This window comes from Emys orbicularis, chromosome 2, assembly GCF_028017835.1.
Source record: "Emys orbicularis isolate rEmyOrb1 chromosome 2, rEmyOrb1.hap1, whole genome shotgun sequence".
Classification (NCBI taxonomy): domain Eukaryota; kingdom Metazoa; phylum Chordata; order Testudines; family Emydidae; genus Emys; species Emys orbicularis.
Window position 1 is genome coordinate 245,881,128 of NC_088684.1, and position 25,477 is coordinate 245,906,604.

Sequence of the window (25,477 nt, forward strand, 5' to 3'; positions counted from 1 at the left end):
AAAAAGAAAAACAGATGGCCAGCTATAATTAAAATCTAATTCTGCAATTTAGTTTTTTCAGATGATAGATTTATAAGAACTTCATTGCTAATTGTTTTTAGATGTGCAGATATGTGGTTTATTAAATTGTCAATAATTTTTAATTATCAGCTTCTGTGATTTCTTATCTGTCTCTCTCAGGCACACTAAACTCAGATACCACAAGGATAGGCCTGTTATAACCACCTACGTGTACTCCGTTTACATTCTTTCAACAGGCTGCTTTATGTTATTACCTGAAACAGGTTCATTTGAATAATATGCAGTAAAAAGGTTTTCATTGTTTCCTGAGGTCTCTCTTTGTGAGGTTTCCATTTGGTGCATGTATAATCATTTATAAATATTTTGATTTTTGATAAACATATCATATATATTTTTACCAAAATAAAATATGGCTCAAGTTGTATATTCTGAACTGCATCTATATCAATGCAGTTAATTTAAATAAAAAAATCCAGCATAGATTTTAAGTTTAGAAAATCATTGATTTTTAAGAGCTGTTACTTTTTTATCAAGTGTGCCTGATGGTTTTTTATTAGTATGTGTCCTTGTGATATTCCAGACAGAGGTGTGCAGAAGGCAGCATTTTGCAGTTGCTATATGCAGTGCTATTACAGCATTGGGTTGTTTGTGTTTCACCTCCTCTCTCTCCCTCACTCTCTCCAGCTGGTGTAAATGACTGCTGCTGCCTCCCAGACCAAGATAACCTGCTCAGTCAGCTGGAGCCCCCTGTGGACAGCTGTCTCTCTCAGCTGATGGAAAACTGCTACTAACCACTGAATGGAAGAGAGTGGAGCAACAACCACAGTAGTAGCTGCAGCAGTAGCAGTAATAGCAGCAGCAACCGAGGTCTCTATTGTTCCTTGGTGTTAAACAGTTTTTCCTTTTCAGCTGACATGCACAATAGCTGGGAAGAGGTTTCCATTCTGCCCTCTCTATGAAGAAATTCTGAAGGGGAGAAAATTACTCAAACAAGGGTTACCCTTTGTGCTGCAGATTTTGATACTGAAGCAGCCTTCTGAAGGCATGGGGGTGAGAGAGGGAGGCACAGTTTTATCCGGTGGTCCAGGGGCTTCTGCTGTTTCAATCCGGTGTGTTGGAGTTCTTGTGGTTCTTCTGTTTGGAATCTGGGAAGCTAAAGCACAAAGTGAATTTGAAACTTCTTCTGTATATTTGTGGAAGACTGGTAAGTAAGGAAGCATGTCACATTAATATATTTTTATCACATTTATTTCCAATTGTGAATGTTACTATCTTATCCATGTTCCCAATATTTTTCTTATGGTAGAAAATCAGTTTGTACCATTTATTGATGGACAGATGTCTGGGAAAACAAATTAGGTCATCTTTCAGGGTTCTGTTAAAAGGAATGTGACAATTTTTTTAAAAAGTGGATCTTTGCACTCGTGGCTTTTTTAAAAGCTCTGTATTGTATGTCAATAGAGTAGAACAGTACAGAACCGCACTTTCATAATGGAAGGTAAAAATTACAGGAAGATTCAGCAGCGTTAACAGGGTGCTAAAAATATTGATGTTTCACAAAGAAAGATGTAGTTCAGCATGTGTATTCATGTATGCTTTATACTGACATGTAATGTATTCAGTGTGGTAATTGATGAGGAGTTGGGTTTGTTACATTTAGGTTTATATAGGACACATGAAAGCTAATGATGGATTAGGTGAAATAATCCAAGTGATGCCAGATCTCATAACCAAAGAGCCAAAGGCAAATAGGCTATGTGGATTCAGAATCACACCAGACAGATTATTTCCTCTACTGGTACTAATGAGTTACGTGTCTGTTTTAAAGATTGCATAGTCATAACTATGCTCATGCTCAACTTTTCATTAAAAATGAATGTTTTTTGTTAATGCACTGCATAAATCCACAACACTAACAATGACTAGTTCTCACTAACTAGTCATATATTAGCACATTTTAGCACTTGAATATAACCTACTTCCTATTTTAGTAAACATAAAACTTAAAATATTTATTGTCTTGAAGTGATCAGGAGATGGGTCTTTTTTGTATAGTGCCAGGAACAAACCATCCATAAAGTACCATGATTCTTTCAGAAATGCTTTCTCATTGATAGGAAAATACTGTGGCTAGAGAAAATGAATATTAATCATTTGACTGAAAAACAAGTTCGATGAGACTGGGTCTTTCTCCTGGATGAAGAGCGCCCCTGGCCTTCTGCCACAGAGACAGATCAATTTACAGTTACACTGATATCCTGAATTTTTTAAGAGGCTGCATCTATCCAGCAGTTCAAGGAGGAGATTAAAGGGAAATTCATTTATACTGGAAGACAAGATCTCCAATAATACTAAAAGAGAGAGATTTGAAGGGGGGAAATCCTTTGATACTGAAAGATAGGTTATTACTGTTATGCCATCAAACTCATGAAGCATTATTTTTTTTTAATTGACGCATTGACAGATTCAGAAGATTGTCTGCTATCCAATTAAAGTCAGAGGTTTTGTTCTTCTAGGTTTTTTTATTTTTAAGTGCACAGAACACCTATCCAAAAGCATAAAACAAATGCTTTCTTTTGTTTGTTTTTTGTTGTTGTTGTTTTGCAAAACCACATCACAGGTTTTCTACAAAGCAGATCATATTTGATTAAACTAATTGAAAGCAATCTGTAGAATATATTGTGTAGCATTTTATTATCCCTCCCCTTAGTATGCCAGTCCTTTAATTTAATAGCTGGTATTTAAAGCAGTTTAAAAAATAGCAGACTGAAGATAGCAACAACTGTATTTAACAAATTGGTGATATGATTTTGTAATCACAAAGGATAGTTAATTGCAATTAGATAAGGAATCATTTATTTTTGCATTCAGTACATGTGCTTTACTATTGTTTCGCTCAGTCAGCAGAGAGGAAATAATATTTTCTGACACAATTCTTTAAAAGCACATTCAAAAGCAGCATTAAAACCACAAGAACTTTTGTTCTAGGCAAGTGTGTGACAAATTTCAATCATAGTATCTCATGAAAAGTTTGTCTTGCGCTTATGTTTTGCCCCACTATAGTCTTCCCTTCAAATAACTTTACTTTGCACACATTCATGAACAGGGTAAAAGGTGGTAGCTTTATTTTTAATAATGTAACACCGATAATATAACACTAAAATAAAATGGGAAAATCACGACCTTGCCAATTCCAAGCAATATGCAGCAGGATTCAGTGGATAAGACTGTAGTACTGAGAGTCAGGAGAACTGGATTTTATTCTCAGTTGGTTTCCTGTCTGATATTGCTCTCTTGACTCTTTTTGTCTTAGTTTCTCCTTGTGTGAAAAGGGGGGGAAAATGGGGATAGTGGTACACTCTGTAAAGTGCTTTGAGATCTGTAGATGAAAGGCACTGCATATTTTTCTTCTTACCCAGGGGAACAGGTTGACGGCCTGGTGAATCTTAGGGGCCTCCATGCAGAAACAGAGTCAAATCTTTCAAATTGTGTCTGTTTCCTTTCAGTCTGATTTGGACCTGTCTAGTTGCTTTCATAAGTGTAGCTATATTTCTGGAGATGTGAATAGCCATGACTTCTCTGGCTGAATTTAGGCCAGTTTTATTCTATAAAGCACTGAAGGCTCTCAGGGAAACTTTCTTGTGACATGTAAGAGGACCTTTGCTCCACATGACCAGTATAGTCAGGTGAGGAGGAATTGGGTTCACTGTTGGTTGAGATTGTCCAAACTCCCTGTGGGGGGAGTTGTGCCATTATCAGCCTAAAACCCCAGATCAACAAAATATTTCCTGGTACTGGCAGACTTGCCAGTTATTGCCCCATTTCTAATCTTTTTCCCTTTGTGGAGGAGATTATTGAAAAACAATATGATAGCAATGCACATATGGAACATACTAGAATCCTCACATCCTACATGCTTTTCAGTTGGGTTTTTTGACTTGAGCTTGGCAAGGACAGGCTGCCCATCTTTTCCTAGTAAATACATAGATCAGATAACTATGCTGATTCTGCTACAACTGTGAGCAGGTTTTGATACCAATGGCCATGATGCTTTCTGAACACAGTGAGGTAGATGGTATTCCTCTGGAGTGGTTCTATTATTTCTTCTTGGAGAGGTCCCAGATGGTGGGAAACAGCAGCTGCCCTTCTGTCCTAAGGGATCTCTAGTATGAGGTGCTATAAAGATTTGTTTCAATACACCCCTCCTATTGAAACTGACTGTATTACCATTTGAAGAGATAATAAAACTAATATGGACAGTGGTGACTTCAGAGAGCTTGCTTTCATCAGATCCAGATGGTCTGTGTCTTAGCTTTCCCAGTGCCTGACTCAGATTGGAATGTGGATGAAAGCAAGCTGCCTGGATCTTAATTGGATAAGACAACGATGAAACTAGCGGATAGGAAGCCAGACCTCCTGAGGTTTCTTCCAACCCTAATCTTCTATGATTCTGTGATCTGGAGTGTATTGTTGGTGGGGATTTTGACATCCATTATTGGGAGCGGTTTGTCCACTCTACATCCAACAAGTTTGCTACTTTGGGGAGCTTTGCACTCCTGAAGATTCATTTGGCATCAGCAGCTAAAGATGCTTTTATCACTTATTTATTTGGACAGTTGAGACTTTGTCTCTCTCTGATCCAACCTTTTTTGGCTTCTAGATTGATTTATTGGAATGTGCCCTACATAGGGATGCACTTGAAGACCACTCAAAAGATAGTTCTTGCGGACTGTGGCAGTCTGCCTGTTAGCTAGTATTAGCTGAGACAACATATTGCACTAGTTTTTCAGTAGCTGCTTTGGCTTTCTATTCTTTTTCAATTGTAGTTCAAGGTATTCATGGCCTATAAACCCCAAGTGGGACCTGTTTATTTGAGAGAATGGCTCTTTCTCTGTGCACCATCACCACAAATGAGGCCTGTTGTTCTTTGATTTAATTGTCTGTGGGCAGCTGTCAGTGCTCTCAGTTGTCAATTTTAACTTTCTGCTTGTGAAACACTGTCTGAGTTTTACCTTCAGGGCACGGTGAAAATTTTCATTTTTTGTTTCAGGCTTTCACCAGATACGGGGTAGATGGGTTGGTGGATGTTTGGTTTTGGGTTTGCCATTTTATATATAAATACTATTTTTAAAAGGGTTCTGTAATAGAACCTGTGTATTTAATGCAGTTATTAAAGATTTGGAGAAAAAAGGGGATAGCAAAGTCTGCTGATGAATAAAGATGGACTCAAATTTTCATGTTCGGGTTCAGCTCTAACCTTGTCCAGAGTTGTGGGATATTCAGATCTGGGGTTTTGGTTTGTCCTATTCTGAGATGGGGAACAGATGATGAATGTGGAATGAAATCCAAATTAGCACAAAATTCAGGGATGTTCAGCTACCTAAGCCATGAAGTTGTTTCATTTAGTAACAGTTATGCAAGATTATTGGGAAATCCAGATAGACATAAACACATTGGATAACATAGTGAAAAATGAAAATCACAGGTAGTAATATATATTGGAAAAATATAGTCAACCTGACTCGGGCATGGTGATGAGCTTTGAATGACTGGGGAATAGGATCCATGGAGAACTTAGCCCTTTGAAGTAGCTGTGAAGATGACTGTGTTCACCGAAAGATATAGCTGAAATTGAAAGATCCAGAGAAAAGGTAACAAAGATGTTTAGTGCCCTGGTGGAACATTATATGAGATAAAGGAGTGTAAAAACTATGATTATAAAGGAAAATAGAAGAGGTGCTCAAAATTAAGAAGGGTATAGTGAAAAATGATCAACTTCTCCATTTTCTCAGAATATTTCTCTGACCAGTTGTTTTCATAGTTGTAGCTATGCAGACTAAGGATAATCAAATTCTATGCTTCAGAGTGTAAATAGGTTGTCTAGAGGATGAGGAAAATTTTTTGCATCCATTGGACAATTGGGTAGGTGCGTTATGGAGGATATTCATTTTCTTCTGAAACATCTGCTAATAGCTGCTGCCACATATTGGACTTTATAGGTACCAGTGGATTCATCCATTGGATTTGCCATATTGGTTTTGTTCAGAGGTCAAAATTCACCGCCGTTAAGCCAGCCTTGTCTGTGAAGATATTCTTGAGAAGTCCTCTTAAGTGTTAACATGCATTTTATACTCCTATTCCAGCTGCAACAATGTTAACCCCATTCTTTTTCACAGATACATAACTAGCCATTGTCATAAAGCCATTAGTGAATAAAAGCTGCTTCCAAAACTGCTTGTGGAATATTAAACTCTAGTAATTGCTATCTTCCTTGGACAGGCTGCGTGGGGTGGGGTGTGAATGTTTTTTTGCTTTTGTTTGTTTTTTGGGTTTTTTTTTTTTTTTGCATTTGAAGTATATTCTCCTTTACTCTGTTCAGAAACCAGCATTACAGTGCTGAACAATATGTTCTGTGTGCTCTCCTCTAAAGTGCTTTAGGTACTGTTGTAGTTTTCATCCTGGAGGTGGTTGCCATGTCAATATAGCATCCAGTCTTCTGTCCCTCAGAAGCTATAGCACGTCAGTTCATAGAACTCTTTCAGATCATAGAAGTTAATTGGAGTCATAACTGACCTCGTCAGTGACAGAATGGGAAGTTTGCTGTTGGGAAAACATAGAGTGCTTCAGGATGTGGTGTTGCACCCATTACTATGTGTCTTTGCGGAACTGATGCTCTAACAAAATACTAACAAACTGGAGGTTCTGGAGAAGTCGCAAAATTGAGACCCTGATGTTTTGTGTTTCAGAATCCTAGAACAATTTTTAAAAGATCAGGGATATTAATCCTTGTGCCTTGGCCAAATTCCAATTTAATAAATTAGGTGGCGTTTGGGGTATATAACTGGATTCTCTTTACAGTATTGCTGGTACATATAAATAGCCACTTCATTCCACTGCAGAGAAGGTTATATTTTGCAGGGTTGAAAGTAATCCTTCAGTACTGGGCTAAATTCTGCCCTCAGCAAGCCTAATGTGGGTTTCACAGAGGACAGCATTTATCTGATAGTCTTTAAGGCAATTTGCAATGCTTCTAAATTAATGTTTCTCTGTTAAGTTTATATGGTCAGAATAACACATTTTAGTCTAAGACTCCATTGTCTTTGTATGCTGTGTAGTGAACCAAATGTGAAAACTGCTGATTCCCAAGTTAAGATTGCTACATAGTAATCACCAATTCAGTCCCTTTTGTCTGAAACTGTCATTTTATAACAATACATTCACGCACACCATACTCATATACAATTGAGTGAGTATAGGCATTTCCTGCCAACATGAGAATTTTCCTTCAGTCTTCTCTACCTTGCGCTTCATTAGTTTTCGTTGGTCAGCTAACACTATGTACTGTGATGAGCTGTCAGTACCAGGTCAGATGCCTGTCTACGAGTTGCTGGTATAATTACTGAAGAGAAGCACGAAGATCAGTGAGGTTTGATCACATTGTAAAATAGTTTCCTCTGACAGTTTGAAGCAGTGAATACGCACTTGATGTAAGAGAGTCACTGAATTGGACTGGGATTTCTGGAAGAAAATAAGTCATAACTAAGCCAAGGCACTGTCTGTGTGGGGTTTTTTTTTGTTTTTTTTTTTTTAATCTCTGTTAAAAGACTATGTATCAGAATCTCTGTTGGTTCAGCTCCACTGAATATAATCAAGCTATGCCAATTTACATTACAGTAACTCCTCACTTAAAGTCATCCCGGTTAACGTTGTTTCCTTGTTACGTTGCTGATCAATTAGGGAACATGCTCAGTTAAAGTTGTGTAATGCTCCCTTCTAACATCCTTTGGCAGCTGCCTGCTTTGTCTACTGCTTGCAGGAAGAGCAGCCCCTTGCAGCTAGCTGGTGGGGGCTTGTAACCAGGGTGGACCGGCAGCCCCCTATCACTCCCTGCTCCCCTAAGTTCCCTGTGCAGCAGCTGCCTGCAGTTCAGCTGTGTCCCTCCCCCCACTGCCATGTGCTGCTCCTGCCCTCTGCCATGGAGCTGCTCCCCGAGACTCCTGCTTGCTGTGCCAGGGGGAGGGAAGGAAAAGGGGGGCTAATGTCAGGGTGTCCCCCTCCCCCCTGCTCCTGTACCCCGCTTACCCTATCTTCCATAGAGCAGGGGGAACACACCAGGGCTGCGGTCTCAGCAAGCTGATCTAATTAACAAGGCAGTGTACTTAAGGGAAATGCGCATATCTCCCTTCATTCCTGCTGCCTTGCAGAGTGAGAGAGTTAACCCTTGAGGGCTTAGCCAATTGCTAGTTCATCATTTAGCAGTAAGGGAAATATCCCACCCTCTGACTCTGACTCCTCCACCTCAACCAAGCTTCACAATCATCATCACGGTGTACCAGTATTAAATTGTTTGTTTAAAACTTATACTGTGTGTGTGTATATGTGTATATATATATGTGTATATATATGTGTGTGTGTATATATATATATATATATATATATATATATATATATATATATATATATATATGTATATATATATATTGTCTGGTGAAAAAAATTTCCCTGGAACCTATCCCCCTCATTTACATTAATTCTTAGGGGGAAATTGGATTAGCTTAACATCATTTCGTTTAAAGTCGCATTTTTCAGGAACATAACTACAACGTTAAGTGAGGAGTTACTGTACCTGAGGTTCTGGCCTTCTATGCAGTAATTTTAGTTGGATTTACTTCTAACACTTCATTTAAAAGATCAGTGACTTGCCATACAGACTTTCTAACAGGCATACAGCAGCTAAGAAATTAATGCAGGATTTTTCTATCAGCATTCTGAAGCTAAAAATACTGCTCTCTAAATTATTAGCTTTCAAATGTACTATAAGTAAGGCTACGTTTTAGTCACAGGTATTTTTAGTAAAAGTTATGGACAGGTAACAGGCAGTAAACAAAAATTCACAGCCCGTGACCTGTCCATGACTTGTACTATATACCCCTAACTAAAAGTTGGGTGCTCAGGGGCGGGCAGCAGCTCATGGCCCAGGACCCCTGTTGCTGCAGGTGGGATGGGTTGGCAGGGCTGGCAGGCTCCATGCAGCTCCCCGGATGCGGCGACATGAACCTCGTCTCCTGAGCACTGGCTCCGCAGCTCCCATTGGCCAGGAACCATGGCCAATGGGAGCTGTGGGGGCAGCGCCTGTGGACGGAGGAGGTGTGCAGAGTCGCCTGGCCATGCCTCCGCCTAGGAGATGAGGGACATGTCGCCACTTTCGGGGAGCCCCTTGAGGTAAGCGCCACCCAGAGCCCTCATCCCCTCCTGCGCCCCAACCCTCTGCTGCAGCCCTGAGCCCCCTCCCACAGCCAAACTCCTGCTGCTGGTGGGGGGGGGGGGAGCATGGTGGCCTGAATCTGCCCCAGCAGCGGCTGCTGTGGCTGGCCCAGGGGCTGCCTGAGCTGCTGAGGCGGCCCCTGGGTCAGTCGCACCAGCTGCTGCAGAAGTCCCGGAGGTTCCAGAAGTCACAGATTCTGTGACTTTCTGGGACCTCCGTGAGGACTCGCAGTCTTAAAAATAAGTAAACTAGAGATGGCCAAGTTGCCATTTGTGGAAATTATGCTTGGTCTTGTCCTGTCTTCTTCAATCAAAACTACAAGTAATGAGATTTGCCTTTGGCAAACTTCTTTATCTTTCAGATATATGCCCCAATAAGGTTTGCAGGATATATTGTCTATATGAGCGCCCACCTTAAACTGTAACAACAACAACAACCATCCTAGGCTCAATTACTGTTGCAAATTGACCATCTAATCGCTGCAAAGAGGTGTTATTTTTATATGTCAAAATAAGGGAAAGAAAACTTAGTAAAAGTGTCAGAAAAGATTGTTAAGAGATGGAGGAAATGATGCAAGTCAGCCCTCAACTGTCATGCATACCTAACATGCTCTGATGCTTGGATTAGCTTCAGGGCTATAGATTGGCTGCACCAAATATACTACCAATAATTTTCAATTATTTTAAATAGATTAGTCAAAAATGCAGTAGGGAAAATGAGGAAAAATATTTATTGGTCTTGTATGCAGGCCATCCCTAGGAGAGTGCGGGGCCCGGGACAACCCCCTGGCAAAGGCCACTCCACCCCTTCCCCCTAGCCTCCGTCCTGCTTCTTTCTGGCTTCCATCCCCTCCCCCGAGTGACACTGGGAGCCAGCGGCAGGGCCGGCTCCAGGCACCAGCTTGCCAAGCAGGTGCTTGGGGCGGCCTCTCTGGAGAGGGGCGGCACGTCCAGCTATTCGGCGGACGGTCCCTCACTCCTGCTCGGAGTGAAGGATTCCCGCCGAATTGCCGCCGCAGATTGTGATCACGGCTTTTTTTTTTTTTGCCGCTTGGGGCAGCAAAAACCCTGGAGCCGACCCTGGCCAGCGGGGCAGGCTGGGGCTGGGTTGCTCATTGCTGCTGGTGCCAGGCCCCCCGCTAACCCTTCAGGCTGCCTTGGACCCCACTTCCCAAAGTGCAGGGGCCCACAAAGTGCAGGGCCCGGGGTGGTTGCCCTGGTCCATCCTATGAATGGGACGGCTCTGCTTGTATGTCTGTTTTGCCAACCAACACTCATGTGTGATGTAGTAGGTGGGTACGTATTTGGCAGGAACTTATTGTTAAAGTATATGGCATCTTTATTTATTTACAACACTCCCTTCCCCTTTTTGGGAAAAAAAGATTTTAAAATTAATCTCTCTTTTAACACACATCAGCAGTGCATTGTTCTCACCCAATTCTAACTAAATGAAGTGTGTCCTCTTTTGGGGAAAAGAGATTATCGTTTACTGTTAAGGATTTGTCAATTCATTTTTTAAAAACTCATACAACCATTCTAGTTCTGCTGACCCTTGGTTATCTAATTCCAGGATGTCTTTTTCAAGTATGAGATCTGACATAATTCTCTTGAAGTGTAACAATACTGACAATGGAGTGTTGACCTTGGCAGCATCCTGCAGCAGAGAGTGGGGTTCTAGCCCCTGTTGTAGCCTTTCTTCTTCATTGTCTTTCTTTTTTTAATGTAGAAAGAGGCAAAATGAAATCTGCTGGTATCATATTTGTCTACAGTCACCTGAGCTGTGATATATATACAGTGAGACATCTGTATAGATTACAGCTGTGGTATGAGTTAGTCATTGTAATAAGAGGAAAGAATAGAGTAACGAAAGAATAGAGTAAAGGTATTTTAAAGGAAGCACTTTGCAAAATACCAAAGCAGATATCATCAAGGAAACTTTTGGCTTTTTCTTCATGTGATTTAAACTTCTTCCCCCCCCGCCCCCATTTGAAGACAGTGTTTTATATACCAAGAGCAAGTTGTAGAATTGCTGAGGACTAGGATTTTCTGTTCTCAAGAACAGCATTTACCAAGGCTGTATTACCCACTGCCTCCATATGTCTCATTTTCAGTTCACTTCGGCCACTGACATTCTTTAACTATGCTCTTTCTCCTTGTGAGTTTGTTTGTAAAACGCTCCCTCTTACAATTACTCATTGAGGACATAATGAGCAATTGCCAGGAGCCTTAGGACTGTACCTACTGGAATAGAGCAGCAAGTAAATCTGTGCTGTCCGAATAGGGCAGTCTGATCTGGGCAGTTGCAGGAACCTTCGTTGTCAGCTGCCTGACTACATCAAGATCATAGAACAGGGGTCCCCAACGCGGTGCCCGTGGGTGCCATGGCGCCCGCCGGGGCGTCTAAGTGCGCCCGCATACTGGCCGGTGGACGAGCATCCGCCGAAATGCTGCCAAAAACCAGCGTCACCCAGAGGCGTCGCCACCGAAATGCCGATTTTCGGCGGCATTTTGGCGGCGATGCCTCTGGATGCTGCTGCTTCTCGGCGGCATTTTGGCAGATGCTCATCCGCCACCACGGTCGTCCGTGGCTCGTCGTCTGGCGCCCGCCAGACAAAAAAAGTTGGGGACCACTGTCATAGAATCATAGAAGATTAGGGTTGGAAGAGACCTCAGGAGGTCATCTAGTCCAACCCCCTGCTCAAAGTAGGACCAACACCAACTAAATCATCCCAGCCAGGGCTTTGTCAAGCCAGGCCTTAAAAACCTTTAAGGATGGAGATTCCACCAACTCCCTAGGTAACCCATTCCAGTGCTTCACCACCATCCTAGTGAAATAGTGTTTCCTAATATCCAACCTAGACCTCCCCCACTGCCACTTGAGACCATTGCTCCTTTTTCTGTCATCTTCCACCACTGAGAATAGCCGAGCTCCATCCTCTTTGGAGCCCCCCCCAGGTAGTTGAAGGCTGCTATCAACCCCCCCCCCCCTCACTCTTCTATTTTGCAGACTAAACAAGCCCAGTCCCCTTAGCCTCTCCTCGTAAGTCATGTGCCCCAGCCCCCTGATCATTTTTGTTGCCCTCCGCTGGACTGTCTCTAATTTGTCCACATCCTTTCTGTAGTGGGGGGGCTCAAAACTGGACACAATGCTCCAGATATGGCCTCACCAGTGCCAAATAGAGGGGAATAATCACTTCCCTCAATCTGCTGGAAATGCTTCTACTAATGCAGCCCAATATGCTGTTAGCCTTCTTGGCAACAAGAGCACACTGCTGACTTTTATCCAGCTTCTCATCCACTGTAATCCCCAGGTCCTTTTCCGCAGAACTGCTGCTTAGCCAGTCGGTCCCCAGCCTGTAGAGGTGCACGGGATTCTTCCATCCTAAGTGCAGGACTGTTCACTTGTCCTTGTTGAACCTCATCAGATTTCTTTTGGCCCAATCCTCTAATTTGTCTTGGTCACTCTGGACCCTATCCCTACCCTCCAGCATATCTACCTCTCCCCCTAGCTTAGTGTCATCTGCGAACTTGCTGGGGGTGCAATCCATCCCATCATCCAGATCATTAATAAAGATGTTGAACAAAACCGGCCCCAGGACCGACCCCTGTCAACATCAAGATCTGTCAACATCAGTGGTAGCAAAGAATAGGGCCCTTTACCACAATGTGACTAGAATACGTATAATGTAAAAGAAAGCATAGAGTCAAATGCAGTTTGATTCATTTAAGATTTTCCATAGAGATACTATAATATAGTAAAGAAATTCCAGGCTTGAATAATACGAGTATAGCAGTAGGAATATACTGTGGACCTCTTGACCAGAATGGTGATGGTGATTGTGAAATGCTCAGGGAGATTAGAGAGGCTACAAACACAGACAACCCAATAATAATGGGGGATTTCAGCTATCCCATATTGACTGATTATTTGTCACCTCAGAATGGAATGCTGAGATTAAATTTCTAGACACCATTCATGACTGCTTCTTGAATCATCTAGTCCTGGAATCCACAAGTGGAAAGTCATTTCCTAATTTCATCCTAAGGGGTGCATTGGATCTGGTCCAAGAGGTAGAGAGTGCTCACCCACTCAGTAATAGCAGCCATAATGTAATTAAATTTAACATCCTTGTAGGAGGGAAAATACCGAAGAAACCCACAACAGTATCATTTAACTTCAAAAAGGGGAACTGCACAAAAATGAGGAAGTTTGTTAGATGGAAATTAAAAGGAACAGTCACTAGTGAAATGCTTCCAAGCTGCATGGAAACTTGCAGTGCACATGTATCCTTAGTGTCAAGTATCAGAGGGGTAGCCGTGTTAGTCTGAATCTGTAAAAAGCAACAGAGGGTCCTGTGGCACCTTTAAGACTAACGGAAGTATTGGGAGCATAAGCTTTCATGGGTAAGAACCTCACTTTGATTGCATCACTCAGATGCATCTGAAGAAGTGAGGTTCTTACCTGCGGAAGCTTATGCTCCCAATACTTCTGTTAGTCTTAAAGGTGCCACAGGACCCTCTGTATCCTTAGTGGTTTCTTGGTGTCTGCTCATAAAGATAGACCAGTCCTAGACTTAAGATGAAAAGATTTTTCAGCATGAATTATTATTTTTTTTTAAATTGGCATCATTGAGGTCAGTCGATACCTGTGTTCACTGGCACTGGAGATTATTGGGTATAAATGAACCTACAAAATGTTAATCTGTGAATCCCTGATGTTGAATCATCTCAATGATGCATGCATTTTGCCCCAGGAACCCCTAACTTTCTGTTCTGTGCCCTATATACAGCTTCTCAAATTTTGGGAAATATACAGCTTCTCAAATTTGGTCTATATACAGCTTCTCAAATTTTCATGAAAAAATGACAGTGGTAATAGGAGCAGCAGGTAAATTGGATGCTTTTATTTACTCTGTCTCATATTGCAAAAACAAAGACAAATTCTGTGAAACTGAAAGATGTCATTATAGGGAAATGCAGGTCATAATCAACCTGTGAACTTATGGCCACAAGATATAGTGGAGACCAAAAGCACAGACTGATTTTAAAAAGGCCTGTCATTTATATGGAAAACAGGAACCGTGACAGTTACATTAGATAGGACAAAAACATTTTTGTTTTTTACATAGGGACCTAAATGAGGTAAGAATATTTTCACAATTTTGGGTCACTTTCATTGGGAGGAGGGAGATTTCAAAATAGTTATGTGAAAGACAAAAGTGCCCTTAAAAATGAAATGTGCATTGGTGTCACTACTGCCAACCTCTGATTTAGCAACAGAGGCAGATGTTTCAAAATGCATGATAATTTTCAGTAACATAGTGGTTTGATGACCAATGGAGATTGCTCTTGCTCCTGGTGCCAGTGGTTGTAGGTTACTATCTCACTGGATCTCTGGGGAGTAAAACTTATTTTTTTTTACAGTGAGAGGAATTAACCATTGGAACAATTTACCAAGGGTCATAGTGGATTCTCCAGCGCCAGCAATTTTAAAATCAGGATTGGATTTTTTTTAAAGATGTGCTCTAATTTGAAAAGAATTATCCGGAGGGAAGTTCTCTGGCCTGTGTTCTGTGGCCAGGAGATCAGACTAGATGATCACAGTGGACCCTTCTGGCCTTGGAATCTGTTAAACTGTTTAAAAACACGATAATAGAGGCCCAAATTAAATGTATACTCACTTTTTTTAAAAATTTGAAGAAGACCAAAAAAACCCACCATGGCTAAACAGCAGAGTAGAAGAGGAGGTTAGAGGCAAAAAGGCATCCTTTATAAATTGGAAGTCAAATCCTACTGAGAAAAATAGAAAGGAGCATAAACTCTGGCAAGTCAAGTGTAAGTGTATAATTAGACAGGCAAAAAAAGAAGTGGAAGGGCAACTAGCAAAAGACACAAAAATAAAAAAAGCAGGAAGCGTGCCAAATAGTCAGTGGGGCTACTGGATGACCAAGGTGCAAAAGGAGCACTCAGGGAAGACAAGGCCATTGCAGAAAAGCTAAGTGAATTCTTTGCATCAGTCTTCACTGCAGGGGATGTGAGGGAGATTCCTACACCTGAGCATCTATTTAGGTGACTAACAGAGGATCTGTCCAAGATTGAGGTGTCAGTTGAGGAGATTTTGGAATAAATTGATAAATTAAACATAAGTCACCAGGACCAGATGATATTCACCTAAGAGTTCTAAAGGAAATCAAATATGAAATTGTAAAACTACTAACTATGGTACATAACCTATCACTTAAATCAGTGTCTGAACCAGAGGATTGGAGGATAGCTAATGTAACACCAATTTTTAAAAAAAAGCTCCAGAGGTGATCTAGGTAATTACAGGTTGGTAAGCCTAACTTTAGTACCAGGCAAAATAGTTGAAATTGTAGTAAAGAATAGAATTATTAGACATATAGATAAACACAGTATGTTGGGGAAGAGTCAACGGAGCTTTTATTATGGGAAGTCACACCTCACCAATCTATTACACTTCTTTGAGGGTGTCAACAGGCATGTGGACAAGGGTGATCCAGTGGATATCGTGCACTTGGACTTTCAGAAAGTCTTTGACAAGATCCCACACCAAAGGCTCTTAAGCAAAGTAAGCAGTCATGGGATAAAAGGGAAAGTCCTCTCATGGATCAGTAACTGGTTAAAAGATAGGAAACAAAGGGTAGGAATTAATGGTCAGTTTTTACAATGGAAAGAGGTAAATAGCATTGTCCCCAAGGATCTGTACCTGGACCAGTGCTCTTCAACATATTTATAAAAGGGGTAAATAGTGAGGTGGCATTATTTGGAGATGATACAAAATTATTCAAGATAGCTACGTCCAAAGTTGACTGCGAAGTTACAAAGGGGTCTCACAAAACTGGGTGACTGGGCAACAAAATGGTAGATGAAATTCAGTATTGATAAATTCAAAGTAATGCACATTGGAAAACATACCATATACACAAAATGATGGCATATAAATTAGCTGTTACCACTCAAGAAAGAGATCTTGAAGTCATTGTAGATAGTTCTCTGAAAACATCTGCTCAATGTGCATCAGCAGGCAAAAAAGCTAACAACATTAGGAACCATTAGGAGAGGGATAGATGATAGGACAGAAAATATAATGCTACTATGTAACTCTGTGGTACACCCACATCTTGAATAGTGCATGCAGTTCTGTTGCCCTATTTCAAAAAATCCATCTTATAAATGGAAAAAGTAGAGAGAAGGGGCACAAAAAGGACTAGGGGTATGGAACAGCTTCCACATGAGGAGAGATTAAAAAGAATGGGACTGTTCATCTTAGAAAAGAGATAACTAACCGGGTGGCCAAACCGTGGCTTGTGAGCCACGTGTGACTCTTTTAAAGTTAAAGTGTGGCTCACACAGGCCCCCATTCTCTGCCTACCAGACTTTTTGGGGGGAGCTCTGGGCTTTGGCCCTGCAGCAGCATGATGGGTCTCGGGGCTTCTGCCCCACTCCTGCTGAAGCCCTGATCCCCGAGACCCCTATGACTCCACCGCAGGGCAGAAGCCCTGAGCCCCCGGCAGGCACTCATGGCTCTCAAAATTCTGAAGATTATCGTATGCGGCTTGGAGGGTCAGTAAGTTTGGCCACCCCTGGTTTATAATATCAAGAATGCTGTGGAGAAAGTGAATAGGGAAGTGTTATTTACCCCTTCACATCACGCAAGAACTGGGGATCATCCAAAGAAATTAGTAGGCAGCTGTTTAAAGCAAACATAAGGAAGTAATTCTTTACACAGTGCAGTCAACCTACATAACTTGTTACCGGGGGTGCTGTGAAGGTCAATAGTATACTGGTTTTAAAAGAATTAGATAAATTCATGGAGGCTACGTCCGTCAATGGCTATTAGCCAAGATGGTTAGAGATGGTATCCCTAAGCCTCTGAGTGCCAGAAGCTGGGACTGGACAACAGGGGATAGATCACTCACTAATTGCTCTGTTCCGTTCATTCTGTCTGAAGCATCTGACACCAGCCACTGTTGAAAGACAGGATACTGGGCTAGATGGGCCATTGGTCTGACCCAATACGGCCATTCTTACTGTGGAAATTTATTTATTTATGTTCAGCACTGAACCAAAAAATCAGAAACAAAAATTGTTCAGGTTGAACGATACTGTAATGATCAGTGCAGACAGCACCTCCACTGACAGATGGTGATGTTTCTTCTTCTTAGTGTTAAGTTGTCTTGTATGTTATGTTGTTGTATCTGAACTGGAGGGTTTAGCAGGAAGTTCAGTCCTGCCTGTGTGTGCTGGAGTTGGTACTTGCTATGTTCCAGTAAATCTATAAGTGATTTTATAAGTGCGTATTACAAAACTTTTTGAAATCACGTTTTAAATGGAATAATTTGGTTTCAAAGCAAAATGTCAAAACAAATTTGATTCAAAATGACATGTGAAAGCAAACAGTTTTGACTTCTTAAAAAAAAGTCCTAATTTGTATTCAACTAAAACAATTTGAATTTCACCAAAATTTGTGAATAGTTTCAGTTGCACCAAAACTGTAGTTTGTTGCTTTTCAATTTCATTGAGATATTCTCTTGACCCTATAACTGAAACACCAAACAAAAAGATACAATTACTGTATCTCCGTTTTATTTGAAAACAATATCTCAATGTAAGCGACTTTGTTAGTTACACTAGGGAAGAGTTAGATCTAATTTGGGAACATTTTCAAAATATATTATACAAACTGAAATAAGAAATGAAAATGGCTTTATTTTATTCTATATTAAACTAATCAGCTGATCATATACATCTCTGGAAAATGTTTTTTCATGACACAGTTCATTGAGGTTTTATATCAAAACATTAAGCAATTTGCCTTGAAAGTGTAAGAAAGCCTTCACGTTTTATCTTGATACACCGCTACCTCGATATAACGCGACTCGATATAACACGAATTTGGATATAACGCAGTAAAGCAGCGCTCCGGGGGGGGGGGGGGTGCGGGGCTGTGCACTCTGGTGGATCAAAGCAAGTTCAATATAACGCGGTAAGATTTTTTGGCTCCCGAGGACAGCGTTATATCGAGGTAGAGGTGTAGTACCTGTATTTCTTCAAGAGTTTCAGTGGTAAAAATTATTTTTACACAAAACATAGCAATAAAGTAGATCTAAAAGTGAATGTCAATCTTATATTAGGAGATTATTTTGTCAGAAACAGATAATTAAATGTAATAAAATACAGCTACAAGGAGAATGCAGTCATCCAAATTCATATTTTGTAATAATTTTGCTATTCTGAATTTTAAAAAAAGTAATACTAAGCAACTGGAATTTCACATCCTGAACTGTGACAGAAAATACGAAGAAGCACAAAAATTCAAAAGGATATGTTCTGCCATAGTGCTGTAAAATATAGTATAACGTGTGTGTAAACCTAGGCCCGGAGTTTCAGTGGGCTCTGCTGCTGAGGATTTTTGCACTATCACAGAATTCCACTGAAGTCATTGTGACTCGGCGTGGGTATGTGGGTCCACAGTTGCAAATCCTGTGGCAGGATCAGAACTCTAGTTCTCATTTATATATAACAAGAGGATAGTCTTGATTAGTGAATAATAAAGTAATACAGTAGGTATAAGAAATGCCCAATTAATCTGAAATGTGTCGGGTGTTCTACAAGTACTATTTAACACTTTTGGTTTCTTTATGGCTAACTCTTTCACATTACTTAGTCTTACATTCATAAGGGATTAAGTGTTGTTTAAATAAACAGCACTGTAGGTGTGATATGCTTGAATGCCTTTATGTTTGTGCGGAACTTTGCTCTCCATATTGTGGACTGAGCATGGAACAAAAACATATAGTATGGCATAAGGTGAGACAAAAGAACAACCCCGGAACATTTTATACTTAGTAATAGTAGCTGTCCTCATAGTTTATTCTTAGAGCTCTATTAATTCTGTCAGCCCTATTTTGATGCTGTTTAGCTTGAACCCGGTCAACCTAAAAGTAGCTTTGCAGTCTTCCGCTTTGACTGTGGCGATTTCAGTTCTAACGAGGGGGGGGGGGGGGGGAGGGGAGAATAGTGTGATAGTGACAACCCTGTTGTGTGTGCCTAAAGAAAAGGATTTGAGCTAGCATAATGAGACCAGTTCAGTCCTGTCGTGACTTCATTGACTTAAATGTAGTTGTGCCCATTGCACCAGGGCTGAATTGGGCCCAATACGTACAAATTGATAATATGCCATTTCTGAATCCGATTAATTGGAATTTAACATTTAACATTTTTTCACTTCAAAAATAACCACTTACTTTGCATGGTCAAATAGGTTTTTGGTACCAGTGGCAAGAGCTATGGTTTGACTAGAGTTGTGTTCATTTTACATCAATTTGTCCTGTTCATCATTCCATATAGGTTAACATCTTTATCCTCCATTTGAAAAAAAAAAAGTAATCAGAATGGATATTTGATTGCAGCAGAAGTGAAGCCTACTTCAAGCAATTGTAATCATAATCTTAAAGCCAATTTTAAACAGTTAAGTTGGTTAATATGACAACTTGTAAAAAAAAATTGAATATTTAACAAGAATAAGTACTGTGCTTAATGTGGAAGAAGTTTTTGCTGCAGGTTTGCAACAAAATATTTAGTTGGGGATGGGAGAGAAGTCATTTTTGAGAAGCTGCTTATAAGCTTTAATTAATAACCATAATTTAAATCAATCAACATTGATATTGGAAACTACTTCTTTAGTTAGGGATAAATGATTGTACTGTTCCGGATAACTGTTGCCATTCCCCAAATTGTTTTCCATTATAAACTTCCAATTCTGTGTGTTAAATTTGTTTTATATGGGAGGAACGAATTCTTAGCACTACAAAAATAGGAGTGGTTGAGGTTGCTATGAGCCTCTAATTAACATAATCAAGTAGCCTGCTTTGTGGTGATACAGTAATCCACTTCACTTGCAGGATACTATTTTGGTTATGTTGTTAGAGCACTATAAAATGATAATTCACCATTATATTAGTGGCTGAGATGTTGTCCAGACTGTTTTTAGCAAGTATCATGGGATGGCTATGCTGAGAAAAGACATGTTGTAAGGGAATCCATCAAAAAACATTAGTCGTTTTGTACTTTGGGCTGGTTGCTGCAGTGTTGTCATTGACACTGCACTGTCTATTAGCATTTCGTACATTTAAGGGTTTAACTTTGAAGCACCTAGGTGCCTCAGTGTAGGTAGTTCATCCTTTTACCATCATATCCACTCACAACAAAAATTTGTTGGAAAAATCAACAAATGTCAGTCTGTGTCTTTTAATAAAAGAATCCTGTAATTAGTGGAAAACATGACTCCTGAGATAGATAGATCGCAGTGATGTGATATATGGCTTCTAAATATTCTCAAAGGCCGGCCAGCAAGCAGCACACAGTGTAAGGTCACATTAATACTGGTATGAAATCAGATAGTCATATTAGTATGAATTGGAGCTTGGGGAACAATTCCTAGCTTTTTACTCCACAAATTTAGTCTGTTTTTCTGTTTACAGAATACCCATGAGTAGACCACAATTTTCTTCAATTTATTTCTCTCTCTCTCTCTCTCTCTCTCTCTCTCTCTCTCTCGTCCCCCATTGTCTGCTTCTCTAATCCATTCTCTGCCTCCACATGCAAGGAAAAAAAAAATCTTTCTCTGGCCCTACCTCCAATTCATTCTGTGTCCTTCCTACTCCATGACTGTCTGAGTCTATGGAAACTGAAGAAAAGTAATAGTGCCCCTAGCCTAGCAATAAGGGGGTAGAAAAGCATTGGGATTCATATGTGGTGGAAGCCTGACAAAAAGGTAGGATTGATATGCGTGTTGCTTAGGTTTGAGTCATGGTGAGAATCAGTGGGCTGGCACAGCATAGAATAGAAACCAGCCAGAGTGGCTTGTCTCATCTGCAGCTGCTGCTATGCACAGTGGTGCAAGAGTGTAAAAGATGCCACTAAAGCAGAGCAAGGAATAGGCTAGACCAGTGGCCTAAGAAAGTGACAAGAATGAGAATTTTTTTGGATACATTAAAACTTCTGTGTTTACTTGCTTTAATTTGTGAGCCAACATTAAAAGCATCCATCTAAATTCTTTGGGTGCCCTAACAATATTTAAAATGCATATTACCACATAATCTCTGTTAATAAAATCACATCAAATAATGGACAATAGCCAGCACATGCTTTCCATCTCACCTGCAAACTCCACTGTTAGGAACCCTGGTCCCGAAGCTCTGTACCCTTCCCAACCCAATCCCCAAATGGTACAGGGATTTGTATCACTTTGGAAGGTTGGGCTCAGACAGACCAAAGCTGAGGGGCCTCATGGAGAACACCCTGTCTACGGCTTCCATTCTTTTATCCTGAGGGAGCTCTATCTGACGCCTCAGCTGTTGAAATGCTGTAAACAGGAAAAAGCAGCCTCTTAATTAGGATGGAGTAAAACCATTTAGGGATTAAAAAATTAATACCAATCCTAGAACTCCACCCAAAAGTCAACAGGCAGCCAGAGCAATTAATTGGGGCACTAGTGTAATGTGCTTTGTGTTAAACAGCCCTTACCAAGCGGACAGATGCATTTTGCTTTGCTTGCGGTTTCTGAGGTGTTTCAACATGTAGATCCACATGGAGCACAGTCTCTGTTTTCTTGGAGGGTTTTTTTTTTTTTTTTTTTTTCATGAACATTGCAGTGGCCCTGCCTCCTCTCCAAGGCTTTTTTGTGTCCTGTTCCCCTGGGGCAGGGGAAACAGAACTGAGCAGTCACTGTGCTCCCCAAAGTGCAAGAACTGCTGTTGTGTGCAGTCCTTGTTCAGCCTTACGAGTGGGGATTTTCTTGCTTGCCCCATGTGCTCTGTAATGGGGAAAGCTGCTAAAACCACCATAAACCTTCAAATCCATACAAATATTGTAAGTTTTCTGTGTGAGAGGGAGATATGTTGTGAGAGATGATAAAGAATACCAATATAATAAGGCTGCTTTTTTGCAGATTGGTTACATTGTGTAAAGTAATTTGGAGGACATTAAATGGCAACAGTTTCTAATATATATACACATTATATAGATATATAGCAAGAGACATGTTTACACATTAAAAAAGATTGATGAGGACTATTAGTCCAATAAGAATTTTCTTCTTTCTTTAATGAGATACATTATTAGTTTCTGTTTCCTGTGTTGTGAAAAGTAAGTGGCTTTATTAACTTAACATTAGTATATTTTTCCTAAAGCTGTTACAAAATGGGTTTATAGTTTTATTTAGCTTTGAATTGCAATAGAAGTAAAGAACAAATCACTGGAGCTGGTTGGAAATTTTTCAACAAAACATTTTTCACTGGAAAATGCTGTGGGGTAGTAATTGGATGTTTTCATGGAAAATGTCTGTTTTGACTAAACTTTCATGGAGTGGGTTTCCCAGATTCAGGATGGAATTTGTAAGGATGGGGGTAGGAGACAGGCAGACCTGAGAACAGCCAATCGCCCAGGGCACTCATCTGGGATGTCACAGGACTCTGAGGCCCCATTGGGTTGTTTGGAACCACCCCAGAATATTTGTTTGACAGTCAGTTGTTTGAAGAGGGAGAGCGAGGACTTGCCACCTGGAGCTGATGTGGTTCAAGCTGGATGAATTTGCCAAGAAAGGTCTCTCCATACGCCAGAGACAGGTCCATCAGGGTGACAGAGATCTGGGCTGCTGGGGGTGGCACCATTTTGGAGAACATCCTTCTCCATGGTTTTTGAAAAGGAAGTCTGAACTGAACTATGAAATAAGACTTTCTGGAGATTGAAAAGGTGATCAGTCTCCAAGTTCTCCCATAGGTTTAAATTGTCAATAAATTACAAGTTCAGTAATTCACTATGGAGTGGAGCTGTGGTAAATGGGGATTTCTGCTGCAGACTTCGAAGAGCGTGTGCCATGCTTATTAGGGGACCATCCTCCTACGGACAGGGTCCTTGTAACAAGGGAGCAGAGGAAGGGGTGCCATGAGGTAAAATTTTCAAGAGAGAAACTTGGTAGTGGCAGCAGGTAACCAAGACTGGGTGATAGGAAACACAGGATCATGACAAATGCATATGGAGGAAAAAGAACAGCCAAGAAACAAGTATGCTAAGGAAATTTGAGAGGGAGAGGGTACGTAAGTGGGAGAGGAAGAAAGGGAAGTTGAGGGATGTTAGCTAGCGCTTTTTCCTGACTAGTAATGTATGAAAGCGATGGTCCAAATTTGTGGGAGGCAGAGTAGTGAGGGGTGGGAGAGGGAGAATTCCTTAAAGGCTGAAATGTCATGAAAACACCTTGTGTGGCTTTGGGCTCTTAAATTAAATGAAATTAAATTGTGTGGTCAGCATCCGTTTGTAGGAAGCAGCCTTAGGAGGTAGAAGCCCAACCCAGGCTCTCAGAGAGTTTTGGGTGCCCTGGGGGAAGATAATTAAAGGGATCCAAGGGGAAAGAGAATAAGAAGAGGATGAGGGATAGAGTCATAAAGAAACAGAACATGAGGTTGATTTATAGTCCTCAACCCATGGACAAGTGGCTTCCCATACATCAATCTGTTTTATGGACAGAAGCACCTCAGTTGATAGATTGGAGACCCAGAATGAGAGAGAAGGGAGTGGACGATGGTCACCTCCCATTGGACTCAGGAATCTTTTCATAGAGACAGAGTGGGGGAATTGTAAAGTACCATGCTCTAGCAGAGTGATCTGTTTCCTAGCGGCTAGTATACCAAAATAGTATGGTTGATTTGTCCATTCAGTAGCTTGATACATCCATTTTCATTGTGTTGGTGCCTGTTAGTAAATATTAATACTTTTAGTTCTTTCTGTATATTGGATTCATTTATATATTAACTATTCTTTAGAATCTTTATCTTCAACAAAGAATATGTCTGAATTCTAAGACACAGAACATTCAGTAATCTATCTATTATGCTTAACAACCTTGGGCACCTGCATGTCTGTACAACTCCAGATATTCTTAGCAACCATCTCCTTAACATATATGTATATAATACTGACCCAAGCGTATATAGACTTGGGAAACTAATAAGGGGTGATTGTTACAGCAGATGTTTTCTGTTGGGGAATCAACAGGGAAGAATGATTGTGGGGTAAGGAGGACCCACTGAGAGAGATTATCTTGAAGAATTGTTAGTCCACCCCAGCTGTAAATAATCACACCTTCACATAGATCAAGTAAACTGAGAAATGTATAGAAATGGCATTGCACCATATGTTTCTGGGAGAATATTTATTTTTGGCAACGAGGTTATAATTATACTGCTGTGGGAACTTAGTGGAGGAAAGAAAATTGTATGTCCCTTCCAGATGCAGGATAGACATCTATCCAGCACGTAGCCTGACAGCAAAGGGTGGTAAGTATCCAATTTCTTTCTGTATTCTGTATAGTGCTGTACTAATCTCTAATTGATAATCTTAGATTAAATAATTCCAATTGAGCCTGTTATTTTGACAATGTTGAGTTGACTCAGACATACATATCTAGACTATTATTGCGCAAAGGGAACTATTTTTGGTTATTTAATGTTGCCAACCTTTTTGCTTTTCCTCTACAAGAGGAAAAAAATCTAGCCATCTTTTCGTTCCTCTTGTTCTGTCAGTTGTAGTCTAAATTCAGGTTACCTCAGGGCAGAAGTTAACTTACTGAGTGTATCTCTTGCATTACTTTTAAGTCAAGATTCTTTTTTTCCTCTTAGTTTTCAACTACTTTACACTTTATCAGGTGGTATATCCATTTATATGATAGCTCTAAACATGTTTAGCCCATGAAGTCAGCAATTTTGTTGTTCAAATGAGGCACTTGTTTTTTTGTTTTAACATTATCAAGTTGAGCATTGATAACATCAATTTTGCCTGAAGATTAACATTTGATAAGTTTTTATTGCTCTGAACATGAAGATATATCAGTAGTGTTATCTTTCCCTAAAAATGCTGAGGTTTGTCAGTAGATTTCCATAGCACTCTGCAATCGTTCCTGGGCTCTTTCTATGTTGTGCAGTTTCTTTATCAACATACAGCAGCAGTCTTTAAGGCCCTGATTTTCAACAAATCAGATGACCAAGGTGTGTAAGTTCTAATTGAGCATCCCCTCTTGGCCACTCGCCAGACTGCTATGAGGTGATCCAGCTGCTCAATCCCTGGGTGTTTTAAGCCTCTGGAGCCTGAACATTGCCAAGACACTGCCCCTGTC

At 40.5% G+C, this 25,477-nt stretch overlaps 1 protein-coding gene across 1 annotated transcript in view; it reads left to right on the forward strand.

Annotated features, from left to right (window-relative positions):
* Positions 1 to 1,065: 1,065 nt before the first annotated feature.
* The window catches only part of THSD7A (thrombospondin type 1 domain containing 7A), a 383,013-nt gene continuing 358,601 nt past the window's right edge, over positions 1,066 to 25,477 (forward strand). Inside the window, exon 1 of the mRNA XM_065399278.1 lies at positions 1,066 to 1,225. Coding sequence (XP_065255350.1) covers positions 1,066 to 1,225 — 160 coding nt within the window. The remainder of the gene's footprint in view (positions 1,226 to 25,477) is intronic.